At 33.2% G+C, this 14,963-nt stretch overlaps 1 protein-coding gene and 1 long non-coding RNA gene across 5 annotated transcripts in view; both read right to left on the bottom strand.

Annotated features, from left to right (window-relative positions):
- Nucleotides 1-14,963, bottom strand: part of LOC126889929 (la-related protein 4) — a 233,660-nt gene that overhangs the window by 58,567 nt on the left and 160,130 nt on the right. For all 4 annotated transcript variants that reach the window (XM_050658671.1, XM_050658668.1, XM_050658669.1 and 1 more), the window contains 3 exons: nt 14,460-14,657; nt 11,253-11,402; nt 6,383-6,620 (listed from right to left, as the gene is read on the bottom strand). In XM_050658671.1, the coding sequence (XP_050514628.1) occupies nt 6,383-6,620; nt 11,253-11,402; nt 14,460-14,657 (586 nt within the window). The remainder of the gene's footprint in view (nt 1-6,382; nt 6,621-11,252; nt 11,403-14,459; nt 14,658-14,963) is intronic.
- Nucleotides 8,227-11,243, bottom strand: LOC126889936 (uncharacterized). Its single transcript, XR_007700230.1, has 2 exons — nt 8,708-11,243; nt 8,227-8,456 (listed from the first exon to the last, which is right to left on the bottom strand). It is a non-coding gene; the product is annotated as an uncharacterized LOC126889936 (long non-coding RNA).

Raw genomic sequence — 14,963 nt, forward strand, 5'->3', positions numbered from 1 at the left:
TCAAAATACTTACTTTTGGACGTTATTACTTACACGGTGGATGTGTCAGACACAAATAAATATTAGAACAGGATGTTTTGATGTATTCTTTACAATATTCAAATAATAATTCTTTTAGTTTTGAACATGACTTTTGCTAGCTAGGCTCAACGACACAGCGCCGGTCCGGAATAAGAATGACGTAACTGCAAATTTTGTCAATTCCTGTTTATTGCGTAATTAGCTTCTAAAACACAGTATACAGATGATACAAAAGCGACAGAACTGTAAATATGTGCTGAGCCACTACAGAGTAGTTGCGTCGTTATTGAAATACGCACCATTTTAGACCTTGTTTCAGATGAATATTGACGCAACTGTATATAGCAGCGGTTTCCAACCTTTTTTAACTTGAGGCACACTAACTAAAAAACTGGTTCAGCCACAACACACTTGGGTAAATAATCTCTATAATGATAGTGAGTATAATCAAATTTCGCGGCACACCTATAGGAACTTCAGGGCACACCAGTGTGCAGCGGCACACTGGTTGGGAACCTCTGGTATATAGGGTTGAAAATGGGGGGACTAATTTAAGATAATGAATTTGGCACCAATAGAGATGAAAATAAAAGCCATCGCTGTAAGAATAAACGGGATACTAGATATTTAACAATAGGTTTTTTTGTACAGAAAAATTTTCAGATCAAGAATGACGCTACTGTAGATAGGGTTGAAAATAGGGGGATTAAATTAAGATAATAAGATTCGAACCAATAGGGATGAAACTAAAAGCCATCATTGTAAGAATAAACGCCATATCGATGCTCCGGACGGTTATTTTTTATTTATTCACTATTTTAAATATTTAAAAAATTTTAGATGAAGAATAAAGGGTCGTTTAAACACAGCGATAAATCAAACAACTTATCAAGGTCAATCGAGTTGTTGCAACTTATCATTGTGTGTAAACGGTGCATCGCACAACTTATCAAAGTTGGAGTTGGGTTGAAGGTGGTATCGCATTGAATCGCAGCGTCTAAACAGCGTTTCAACTTGTCATCACAACTAGTTGCTGTGACTTATCGTTGTGTTTAAACGACGCTTAACGCAACTGTAAAAAGGGTTGAAATGAGGGATTAAATTAACCCTTAAGCTCCTAGCGTTACATATATGAAACGCAGAAACCACTAAAATCTTAAGCCTTAGTGCACACCTACATTGGATCCGATTTTCTCCGATCAGATCAGATCAGATCAGATCCGATCCGATCCGACAGGCGGTGCCTACATTGGATCCGTCTTTCTCCGATCAGATCAGATCCGATCAGACCGGTTTTCCGGCGACGGTGCCTACATTGGTTCAGTAATCTTCCGACCACCGACCACCGACAATGAGTTCCGATGAAGATGTGTTAAGGAGATGATGAATTTAATATATTTAAACATGTTAGCTTGCAACCCCCAACTTGCAACCAGTTTGAAACCAGTTTGAAACCAGTTTGCAACCAGTTTGCAACCAGTTTGCAACCAGTTTGCAACCAGTTTGCAACCAGTTTGCAACCATTTTGCAACCATTTTGCAACCAACTTGCAACCAATTTGCAACTAATTTGCAACCAACTTGCAACTAAAATTGCAACTCAACTTGCAACCAATCGGAATGAAACCAAACACTTCTCGATGAGAATAGGAGAAGCTACTCCCGACGTCGGCCGATATCGGATCTGATCTGATCTGATCGGATCGGAGAAAAACGGATCCAATGTAGGTACTCCCATTTAATACTATGGGTTTATTTTTTATTCCGACGTCGGCCGACGTCGGATCTGATCTGATCTGATCGGATCGGAGAAAAACGGATCCAATGTAGGCACCCCCATTTAATACTATGGGTTTATTTTCTATTCCGACGTCGGCCGACGTCGGATCTCATCTGATCGGAGAAAATCGGATCCAATGTAGGTGCGGCCTTAAATTCAGGAAGTGATTCTAATTTTAACTAGATGACGGTGCAAGACTTTCAAGGGACACTTGTTTACTAGTTTTCAGCAGTTGATTCGAGGATTTGATCTAACCTGTTTATTTAGTTGAGTGTTTTATGTGACGGTGTTTATTATTTATGGTAAAAATGGATCTCAAGTTTGAGTAAGTATATTTTTACTATTCTTTTGTTATTATATTTTGTTTAAAGTGTTTTCAATTGAGAATAAATTAATGTCTTTTCTTATTGATAATACAAATTTTTAAAAATTTTATCCTGGTTTTGTAAAAAATGCCTTTAATTTTTGGTGTTACATATATGTAACGTTAGGAACATATGGGAGCAAAAATCGGAACTTTTGGAATTTTAACGTATTGTTTGTTCCAGAAAAGGGTTTTCTCTTCAAGAGGCGCTGGAGATAATTGATGCCGTTGAAACTTTAAACGTTGATGCTATATATAGGTACAGAATTGAATGTGCTTACAGACAAGGAGTTTGGTGATGAGGAATATAATGATTTTAACAGGCTGTCCGAGAGAATTCTAAGAGCAACTTGTTTTACGAAATAGTGAAAGAGATTTCGAAATATAATGATGATATTGACGAGGCTCAGCCTTCCAGATCATCAGCAAAAGCTAAAATACTAGTGAAAGGAAAGTTGAAGTTAATCTTATGGACCAGAATGTAGCTAGATACCAAGTAGGAATTTGCTCTAAAAAATGATGGTGGTGTATATTTACATTGATGCTGGACATAACTATGGACATAATAGTCTATTTACATTGATGTTGGACATAACTGGACATAATAGATCCTGTGATCCTATGCCGAACTAGAATTTCGAATATATCTAGTAACATCGTATCTTACGAAATATGGTACCAAACCAAAAGATGCAGGCAGGCCATCTTTTTCCAAAGTAGTCGTAGATATAAGATATGATAAGATTGATCATCTCCTGACCTATATTCCTGATAAGAAAAGGAGACGCTTTGCAGATGAATGCTGTAGTTCATATGTGCATACCACGGGTTGCAAGTGCAATGTGGGAGTGTGCATCAAGTGCAACATAGATCTTAATCTACAATAACTTGATTATGATTTTTCATTTATCTAGTTTTGTATTTGTTTATTTTGAAATTTATAATCGGAAATATTTTAAATATGTGTGCTCCTGTATCTTCCTAGCGTTACATATATATAATGTCAACTTTCTAAAAAATCAAAAATAATTAAAAAAAATGTATGTGTTTTGTTTTAAAACCTTCTCCTGAATACATCAAAATAAAAAAATAATAAATTTTCTAAATAAATTAATTCAGGATCTTAAGGATTAACATCGCTAGGACAGCTATACAGATGCTCCTGGTCAATTACTCCTCAATTAATCTCGTATTTTAAATATTTAAAAATCGTTTTTTTTTGCTCTCCTGAGAAATTTGGCTTTTTGCAGTTACGTCATTCTTATTCCGGACCGGCGATATGGTAAAATGACAATAATTGTGATTTTAGGTTATTATTTTTCAGCGACGTAAATACACTCACCAGCACAAAATTCGGACATCTTGGCTATTAGCGCACCCTAATATGTCTGTGTAGATATTGGTATTGGATCCGACCGTCACATGTAACACCGTTGCCGTATCCTCTATTTTTTCATACTATCACGTTACAATTTTTTGTGATATTATATTTGTGTGTGAAATGTATCATTTTTGTGCATGTTCTAATATGTTATGTATATATAGGTTTTTACTTGATTATTTTAAATAATGTACAATGTATAATTGTCATTATACATTATTATTTTTACTTGATTATTTTAAATAATGTATAATGTATAATTGTCATTATACCTAGTATAATGACGGAGAAGTAAACGTTGTTATTATTATATTATTCTTGTAGGTACATTTAACATTGATTGAAATTATGAAAGAAATATATAGAAAACAGCATGGCAACACTGTGACGCACAAACATAAAAATTCAGCCACATTCAGTTACATAGGGTGCTTTAATATCCAAGATGTCCCAAAATTCTGCCACCCAAAATTTTTGATTAAGTTTGACAATCTATAACTTTATTATTTGTACTCCGATTTTCAAAATTCTTGCACCAGTTTGTAGGTACATGTATTGGTATCGTTTGGTATTATTCCGGTAACACAAACATTTTGCTTGCATTGCATTATAAGGGGGTGAATGGAAGTGTTGTATTTCCTCCTAACTTTAAAACATTCTGTGGAAAAATGGAAGGACTGGTTTTGTTTCATAGTCCTGTCATATTATCCCGGAGTCATCACTAAAATTTTGCTTTTTGAATTATCCGAATATCTTTTTTCTTGTAAGAGCTGTACCATTTTTTGTAAATAAAAACACTGTGTTACCAGAATAATACCAAACGATACCAATACATGTACCTACAAACTGGTGCAAGAATTTTGAAAATCGGAGTACAAATAATAAAGTTATAAATTATAAAAGTTAATCAAAAAATTTGGGTGGCGGAATTTTGTGCCGGTGAGTGTATAAATATTTTATGTCATTGGTATATTCGGACGTTGTATAGTGAAATTTGATTTTATATTTCTTTATCGTTACATTAAAATATTTTAAATATTAATATTGTGGCAAATGTTTGTATAAATATTGATGTTTACATAAATATAAACATAAATATTCTGACAACTGTCAGATTTAACTAAAATGTCATGTAATGATTTCCGGCATTCTTAAAATCCTATACACTCTAAGCTTCGCTGGTGTCGCTCCTAGCGGATTAGTAATGCAACTTGCACCGGTAATTTTTAAATTTATTATTTAATTGTTATCGTTTAATATTTACAACGCAAAAAAGTAATTAAATTGTAATCGATTTTTTTAAGATTTTGCTAATCATTTTGACGTTATATTGATGAAATATTAATTTCTTACTTCGGATACTTTCACTTTCGGATTAATAGATTAATTTATAATTACATATTACGGAACATTAAAAAAACTTAAACTCAGTATTTAAAACGTAAGTATATTTAAGGTAAAATTCAGTGGTGTCATGGCAAAATTAGCAGTGCAGGAACGCACTTTCCTTAATTTTTTTACAAGTAAAATATTACTGTTTTTTTAATACAAGTTACGTCTGCATATTTTAAAATGTGTATGCATTTTCTTAATTCAAAAATATTTAAATTCTGGAATTTTTGTTTTTTTATTTTATTTTAATTGTGAGAAAAGAAGACAACATAGCCTTTTTTTTTCCTTTCTTAACCAGTGCCGGAACGGCGTTCCCGCACCATGACACCACTGGTAAAAATATATACCACAGCTTTGACCAACTAATATTTTTTATAATTAATGTTTTTTAATTTTAAATTAATCACTTTGGACATTTATGTCAAATTTCCAGTAAACGTTTACAGACTTGTCACTACTGGCGCTAGCGAATTTTTAAATATCCTCTCTACGTGCGAGCTCACAGCGTATATGACGTCAAAATTAATGATGCACTGAAAAAAGGGTTTGAGATCCACTGTACTAGTCTGTGTTCTGATACGAGTCTACCTTTGATCTTATTCTCGATTATTATTTGAAGGAAGCGATATGTATCGGGTCTCATTACATAACCAAGGTATACAGCTTTTTGTTTGTTAATGATTTCGATTAGCTCACGTTCCCTGCCCATTCAAGTAATCTTTCAAGCATCCAAGCTTGAACCACATTCAAAAGTGTGGAATTTATGTATCACTTTAAAAAATCATTTTTTATTTGTATATAGAGTGATTTATCGCTTAGTGGGTTAAGAATTTTTTTAAAGTTTGAACTGGCTTTTTGAATCCAAGCTCTAACTTCTAAGTTGGGATTAAGATTCTCATTGATCCAACTGTCCAGTCACTTTTGCCTTGTAGACTTTTACGTATACTGGTTGATTTGGATTTACCACCAATATCTTTGTTGTTGTTAATTTTTAAGTATAATATATCCCATTTGCTGATATTTTATTAGCTGAACGTTGCAAATCCTTTGAATTGTCTACAATGATAATTGTGTCATCGGCATATCTTAAATCCTTAATTAGTAAATTAGTAAAATATCGATAGATTTTTGGCAAAGTAACGTAAGTGACATTTTCGGCGAAAATTTTGTTTTTCCATTAAACTAACGCTATTATTGTTTAGAAGGTACTGCCAAAGTGTAGTAAGCCTAGAATTACTTTAAACCTTTTTTTTAACTATTTTAAAAACGTATGTCCAGAATTGTTTTAATCATATCCGCAAAAGAAACGCATGAAAAGAAAAAACCTACAAAATTGTTTTTGGTGACTTACCGTTACTATGCCAAAAATGTATTGTTATGGAGAAGAAACAAAAACCTATATAGTTACAATGAAATCTAAAGTAAGAAAGATATTTAAGACTTACTTTTCGGGCGAACTTGGAGGTGTAAGCGTAACTGTACTAAGCTGAATGTCTCCACTTTCGGATGAGACATCTTTACAGTCAAGTGGACCCGTAGAAGTCGATACTGAATTTTGTCTCGTAGTTTGATTGCACGAAGGAAAATGTTGCGGAGACACAGCTCTAGGGGAATCGTCACCGCCACCACTGCTAGATTCCTTACTGCTGCCTCCCACGCTGCTGCCTTTAAATTTTGCTGTACCTGAAATTATCAATGTATCATTAAAGTAAAATCTTATGTGGCGACAATATTTATGGATCGAAATAAGTAGCTCATATTTTATTAAAATCCCTTAAAGGGCTACATCACAGAACGTTTTCGAAATATCAATTCCGTCATCAGTGCTTTTATGCATGTTAACGACATGCTTGAGCCACCAAGATATGTGGATGAAAACCCTTTAGATCGTATATACACTCACCGGCACAAAATTCCACCACCCAAAATTTTTGATTAAGTTTGACAATTTATAACTTTATTATTTGTACTCCGATTTTCAAGATTCTTGCACCAGTTTGTATGTACATGTATTGGTATCGTTTTTTTTTTCGGTTTTTTGAATCATTCTGAATAAAAAAGGTTTATTGTAATTTTTCTCTAAAGTTAATCGTTTTCAACTTAAAAACAATTTAAAAATGAAAAAAAAAAACAAAAAATGATGATTTTTAAGGCTCAAAAACACACAATCAAGTAACATTTACACGTATCCAATAACTGGGGCCAGTGTCACTGGAATGCCAGTGGCATGAAAAATAGAGCACCTTTCTATTCGAGACAGCGCTGGCAGACAGCGCTGGACTGGAACAAAAAAGCGTTTACATGATGCCACTACCATGCCAGCCCTGTCGTTCCAGTGTGGCTGGCGCCAGTTATTGGATACATGTAAACGCACCATTATTTTTCTGAATTCACCAAACCTTGTTCTATCAGTTTCTGATACTTTGGTTTGGGCTTATTTGATTTTAAAACATTGTTTTTAGCTGTTTGAGGCCCTTATCACAACCTAAAAAATGGATTTATACAAAACTGTTCAATAAATTAGGACCACTTTTTGTATTGGCGACCTCTTGAACATTATTCTGCGGTATTTTATGAAAGTGATTATTATGCCAAAAATTTCATGGGAATATTTTCCCCAAGGAATTCGAGGTTTTCGTCTCCTATAAACATATTTTGCTGAATTTAAAACCAAAATCCTATTATTTTTCTAGCATACATTGATTTGTTATTTATTTATTTGTCCTCTAGATATTTTTCGTCCTTAAAAGGTTTACTTATAAGCCAAATTAGTGCAATGTAAATATTGTACATTTTTACACAATTTTTATCGGCAGGGAAGACAGGAAGTCGTAAATTTTTATTACATCTTTCAATGTGAGATCAAATAAAAATGCGATGACTAACTAATTTATTTAAAATTGGAGAAACATAGACTCGGACAAACATAAGTTTGGGATTGCGACGTAGCGTTTCGCGCAGGCAAGCAAACCATTTCTACCAGTGGCGGACGGAAACAGACAGATTTGAAATAAATTTTTATAAGTAAATTATAATAAAATAAGATAATCTTAAATTATAATAGTACCTAAATTATATTTAATTAAAGCGAAGAATGAATTTGTTTCTTTTTATTTTCATAGTTTTTAATAATTATGAAGCTTATAATCAGTTGCATTTGATAAAATAATGAGCAAAATATTAGGATTACTTTAATAATGACAAATTCTTCAATACTTACAATTATTTAATAACATTATCAGGAAGGAAGGAAGGAAGGATTTCAACAATAAAAAAAATTAAACAAGTGTTTATTTTTACTAATTCTAATCTATTTATTTTCTAAACAATAATATTAAACAAAGTTTTAATTACGATTCTAAAATACATTATCCATTATACAATTTTATTTGTTAAGCTGAATAATTACTTTTACTATTTTACCTAAAGCCTAATCCAATTATCGTTTTTCTTAATGTTTCCTTTGACCCTGGAAATTCCATTTGTTTGTTCTTTGGTTTTTGATAACCTTATGATGACCTTAAATAAATAAAGATCTTTAAAATATTTGGAAAGTAAATCTTCTTTTATACTTTAAGTAAATAAAACTATTTACCATTTTTGTTAAAAATGTATCTATATCAGTGTGTTTACGAAAAAACTTTTATTTCGTTCTAAACGGGTACAAACAACTGTTTTATAATTTTACTTACTCTATTTTATTTACCATAAAAAAATATAGGTATCAATTTCCCATTAACTAATAATTTTTTAACTTTTAAACTATTTACCATTAATTGTAGGGGATCTTTTTTCGATGATGTAGAAGTCGTATATAATATTTTTGACGGTTTTAACTTGTCCACTGCTCAATTCAATTTTTTTGGAACGACAACGTTTTCTTTTTGGACTTTTAAAAGATAAACTAGTTGCTACATTTTTATTTACGTCTCTACCTTCTTTTCTTATTTTGGATAAGGTGTTTTTGCTTATACCCGTCGCTGCTAGAATCCTATCCCTACAATTACCAATGTTAAATGTTACTAAATGAAAATATTGCGAAAAAAATTGCAAAAGATTGGCGTGAAAAAAGAAACAGTGCCTAAAAACTCGTGTATTTGATCAGAGCATCCTTCCTGTTAGGACGTATGGCTCATAAACATGGACATTAACAAAGGCCAACATAAACAAAATAGAAATAACTCACAGAAAATATATATTGTATTAATTCATGTTTTATTCCATGTTGGGAATAACACTGCAAGACAGAAAACCAAACAATTGGATAAGAGAGAAAACAAACGTAAAAAATGTAACTGAGCATATTCAGGGTTAAAGTGGAGATTTGCAGGCCACAACGTGAGACAGGAAGATAAAAGATGGAATGCTGAAATACAAAACAGGAGACCGTGGACAGGAAGAAGAGGAAGAGCAAGATCTCAGATGCGATGGAAGCACGATATTGTAAAAGCTGCAGGAACTCACTGGAAAAGCGCAGCCAAGGACAGACAGATATGGAAAGATTTGGGGAAGGCCTATGTCCAAAGGTGGATAGAAATGGGCTAAAGAAGAAGAAGAATCTGATGAAACTTCATAAATACGTAATATCAAGAAAATAAAATGTCAAAAATACAATACTTACGTCAATTTACTTTAAGGTATTAACAGGTTTTCGGTTGTTTTGAAATGTGCTGCCTCTTGTTCCATAAATGTAGTAACATTATAAATGATTGCCTTTGCTTGGCTATTCAATCCCAGCCCTTTGATTCCTATCTTTTTATGAGGCATATTGTTAAATAACTAATGACTTAACTTAACGCACTAGAGATACACTAAATGTCTTAATAATACACTAATTACTACTACTAATATACCAAACACTAAGCTAAAAACTATTAATAAAATATCCAACACGATCAAACCAATAAGTTAAACACTCTCTGCGATACGTAATGCACTTCTAACTACGACACTGGCGATCAGCAAACTGGCCGTTTCCATGGTAACGCTAGTAAACAAGAACCACTGCGCATCATCGAGTTTTGAATCATATTCCCAAACTTATGTTTGTCCGAGTTTAATATGTAATATGTCATGTTTATTGGAAATACTCGACATCATTTAGCATGTGCAAATCCTACCCTGTCGCCTAATTTCCTATGCAATTAAAATGGTGGATGTTTTTAGGTTCCATTTATTTTTTCGGGAATGCGTATTTACGAGGTTCACGAGGTTTTGAACTAACAATAATTATGCTGCGCCTTCCTTGAATCTTTCCCTGCATAATTAATTTTAAGAGTTCATATCTGTCACCACGTGTTACCTATATGACCCAAGTATTGCAGTTTTCTTATTTTGATGGAATCCAGTATCTCCCTGCTGTTCTCTATTCATCTTAGTACTCCTTCATTGGTTATTCTGTCTGTCCAGGAGATTTTCAGCATTCTTCGACAGGTTCACATTTCAAATGCTTCCAATCTATTGAGACATTGTTTATTAAGTGTCCATGTCTCCACACCATACAAAAGAACAGAAAATACATAACGCTTTAGTACTCGTTTTCTAAGATTTAGGCTGAGGTCTTTTCATATGATTGAATGTACTTCTAGCCTTTTCTATTCTACTTCTGATTTTAACTATTTATAATGGGAAATACTTCTGATTTCTTTGGTATAATCGTTTGTTTCATTAATGTTTGTTCCTAAATAGTTATAATTCTGAACTCGTTTATCGTCTTATTATTTACGTAGAGATTAATGTTTCTAATACTTTTATTTGATACAACCATGAATTTTGTTTTCTTTATGTTTAGTAACACACCAAACTCTTCACTCGTTGCAACAACCTTATCTAAAAATGTTTACATTATTGTATTAAAATTAGAGTGATATTTAAAACATTCCTGGATTTAACCCCAGGCACCACAGGACTCTTCCACCCCAACTTCAGTTGCTAATGTCCGTGATATGAGGATCCTTCCTCTGGACAAAGCAACCCCGTGGAGAAGACCTGTGGTGCCTGATGTTAAATCCAGGAATATTTTAAATATAATAGTCACCTGTTTTATACCGCTAATGCGGGTTTGGGATTATAGCAGGGTAGTCTGCTATATCTAGGGCCTACGGTATACAAGGAAGGTAACAGGGCCAGAGCTACGCTTCAACCGCCTATTATTACCCCTGGTTTTGCCCAAGGTACTCATTTTATTCAGGCTGAGTCGACCTGGGATGGTCCCCTTTAAGGGATTTTAATAAAATACACCTTTTATAAAGGATTTTAGTAATTTTTTGTATATTTTTATATTCTAAACTATTCAAAATTAATAAAATCTTTTACCTTTTACAACATCAGCAAGTCTGTTCTCTCCCCAATGTCCTTGTTGTGGTACTGGCTGAGTCTCTATCAACGACTGGGATGAAAGAGTTACTTCTAGGATGGAATTTGTTACTTGATGCTTGTAATTTGGCTGGGATCCCATATCTAAACCTAAGTACAAGACTAGAAATTAGAACTTCTTGTAGACTGTATGTGAATATTTAAAAGTGATACTGGATCAATGGCTGCGAAGTATGTATTAATTCAGTCATTGTACCATTTTTTATTGCTTCGAAGCCTAACGAATTAAATGTCATATAAAATTTCATGGGCATCTTAAACCTCAAACGAGCAAGTGCTGCTTAGAATAGGCAAAGTACGAGAACTTTTCAACATTCAACAAAAACAGTGACAGTTGTTAGAAAAACATCATACCTAGGCCACATAATGAGAAATAATAAGTACCAATATGCTCAACTAATAGTGAGAGGAACCACTGAGGGAAATAAAGGACTATCGTGGCTAAAAAACTCTGATATGGCATGTGGCTAAGAAACATTCGACAATGGACAGGGCTAAATTTTGAACCATTAATAAGCTCAACAGCTATAGTACTGCCGTCCTCAATTAAAACGCGGTATCTGCCAAAAATTGAAAATACGAGTTTTTGCTATATGTGGTTTTCTTGTGACCTTATTTATGCTTCTGCAATGTCTTAAAGGCGTATCATTTTATTTACTACCAAAATAAACAAATTGGAATATGCCGTATGTGCATAATGAGTCCTAAGAAAAAAACTTTGAGATCCGATTTCTCGGTTTTAAGTTGGCTGCACATACCTCGTTTTACTTGAGGACGGCGAATACAGCTCAATATTTTAAAATATTTTTTTTCTAAACAATTTCTAGAGTGGAAATTGAAACGTCAAATGACGCTACGAGATGCTAAGTGGCCTAACCCACAACCCACAATTTTACCAAAACGCTTTTATTGCATTAAAGTTATCCCTTATTCAAGTATTTTCAGATGCAGAGTGGCTCAAACATTGGTTTAATGTAATAATGTACCACCAAAAATTTAATAACCATAAATAAATATATTTAGGCAATGTCATTAGGTCATAGGCATATTAGTAAACTAAAGTCGTCTACCATCTGTTGTGCTACTCAATTTTTAGTAATACCCCCATACTCTCAGTTCTCAGAGATAAAGGGTATGGATTCTTTAAGTACTTTTACTATAAATAAAAAAATAGATTAAATTATGGGCGCCATGAACTTGCCGATATTTAAATAAAAAAAAAATAAGTTACTTTATATGCCGGTATGTTATAAGTAGGTCTAAACTGGTAAGAGAAAAGTTTGGAAAGTAAATGTTTAAAAATAAAAGAAGTTTGGAAAGTAAATGTTAAAAAAAAAACAAAAAATCGTTACGGGTAGCTGGTATACTGGTTGGTGTTAGCTGCTCTGGTAACTCTTGTAGACTTATCCTTGGCATCTCGTGTTGATACCACACTGCACTTTTCACATGATATTTGGTATGGGCCATTCCATGAACATACGCCTGTTTTGGATTACTTCGACAACGAATATTTTACTGTGCAACATAAGAAGTACGAAAGTAAATGGTGCTAATAATTATTCCAATAAACAACAATGTAATTTGCAATTTACTTTCGTTCTTTTTATTTTGCACAGTAAAATATTCGTTGTCGAAGTAGTCCAAAACAGGCGTATGTTCGTGGAATAGGGTATAGGTATATATTTATTGATATTAAAAGATAAAATCCCTTAGTTTATCGATGACAAAAAAGAAGTAACTGCCTAACTTTGGCTCAGACCAAAAAGACCAGCACTTCACTTCATCTCAGATCAAATTTAAGTGAGTGTACCCACCAAGAACTTGGATCTCCTGTCCTAAAGTCGATCCTTATTCTCTCTCACCATATTATTTTAACAACCAATAAGAAAAGTATTTATTTTGTCTGTAACACACCCTCAATCAATAAAGAAACAAAGCATATCCTAAAGTCACGCCTGAAAAGACGCCATATCAACTTTTGAACCAATAACAAGAAATACACACAATCTATCCAAGTTTCCCAGTTCACAGGATTCTGCTCAATATGGAATAATGCACCTGTGGTTTGTTGACTGCTGAAGTCCTTTTCATGACATTTTAGTTAAATCTGACAGTTGTCGCATTTTATTTGCAATTTGGCATAAAAACAAATCAATTGTGTTTATTGCATTTATAAAATGGTATTTTCTTTTATTTGTATAGTCTTCTATAAATTGTACAGATTATATTCGTAGATATATTATATAATTCGTAAATAATTTGTTTTCGATTATAGCGCCATCTATCGACAACTAGAATAAATGTTATAAATGTCTCTGATTACAGGCGTGCCTTTTTTCTGTCACAAATAGAAAAACTGTGACGCACTGAAAGATGCTCACGAGAAAAAGAATAACTCACAATTAGTTCTGAATATTAGATAAACACTGCAGAAATTATCTCTTAACTGAACGCTCAATTTTCCTTTAAAGATATGCCGCCTTGCTGGGTACTATAAACAAATCCCTATTCAATTAGAATTAGATGATGAAAGCATGCCGCCGTGAGAATATTTCTCTATACAATCTAAATAGATTTTTGTTGGTGATCGAAAAGACAACTTCAGATTATACCGAGGGCGTTCAATAAATACGGTCTTTTAAATTCCGATATAGTCTCTAGAGTCTAGAAAAATGGAAGGGTGTAAAGATTACGTTTTTGACACCGTTTCAATAAAAGCGTTTTGGTAAAATTGTGGGTTGAGGGTTAGGCCATTTTGCATCTCATAGCGCCAAATAACAGTTATAAAATGCAATTTTCATCACAGACAATTGTGGCTTAATCTCATATGAGGCGCTCAGAGCAACACTGGCCTAACCCCAAAAACGAAGTTTTGAGATAAATGCAATCTTTGCATTCGTATTTCCATTATGCTTATGGGATGGCGTTACCAATTGTATAGCACCATTTAGCCAAATATAGAGGTAGGTTGTGTAGACCCTGCTTTTATTGACATATTAATCTAAAAATGCTCAATTTGTGGCTTAGGCCACTGTTGCTCTGAGCGCCTCATATATACTGTTATATAACTTGACATGCCAAAAGATACAGTTTCAGTACCTTTTTGAGCATTTTGTCATACAAATTTTAATAATATATTCTACTAACCTGGCAGAGGAGGAAACGCTTCTTCGATCAAATCAAATTCAGTTCCTCTGGAATTGACTGGTTCCCTAGTTTGTGTCTGAACTGACTGCCCATTCAAAGCTCCATCCTCGTCACGCTTTTTCCTACGATGCCTAGGAGGAATTACTTCTTTTGCTACTTTATACATATCCACTGGGTCTGCATGCATTACCGGTAGGCCTAGAATACAATTATAATTTGTTAAATTCTAAAATTAAAAAGAGAAATTAAAATAATTACACTTTAAAAAACAGGACTTTTTTATAATAAAACGTTATTATTTATAGGAGACAATATAAAATGATTTGACGATATAAAATGCCTAAAATTCTAAAAATTACACTATAATATAAAAGTACTTTTTATAATACCACGGTTTTGTTATATAGGACACAACAAGTTTCGAAAGAATAATTAACTTAAAAAATATGAATTTTAGTAAGTGTATTAACTACCTAGTGTGACCAACTAATCCGAAAAATCCGG

The sequence above is a fragment of the Diabrotica virgifera genome, chromosome 8 (assembly GCF_917563875.1).
Source record: "Diabrotica virgifera virgifera chromosome 8, PGI_DIABVI_V3a".
NCBI lineage: Eukaryota > Metazoa > Arthropoda > Insecta > Coleoptera > Chrysomelidae > Diabrotica > Diabrotica virgifera.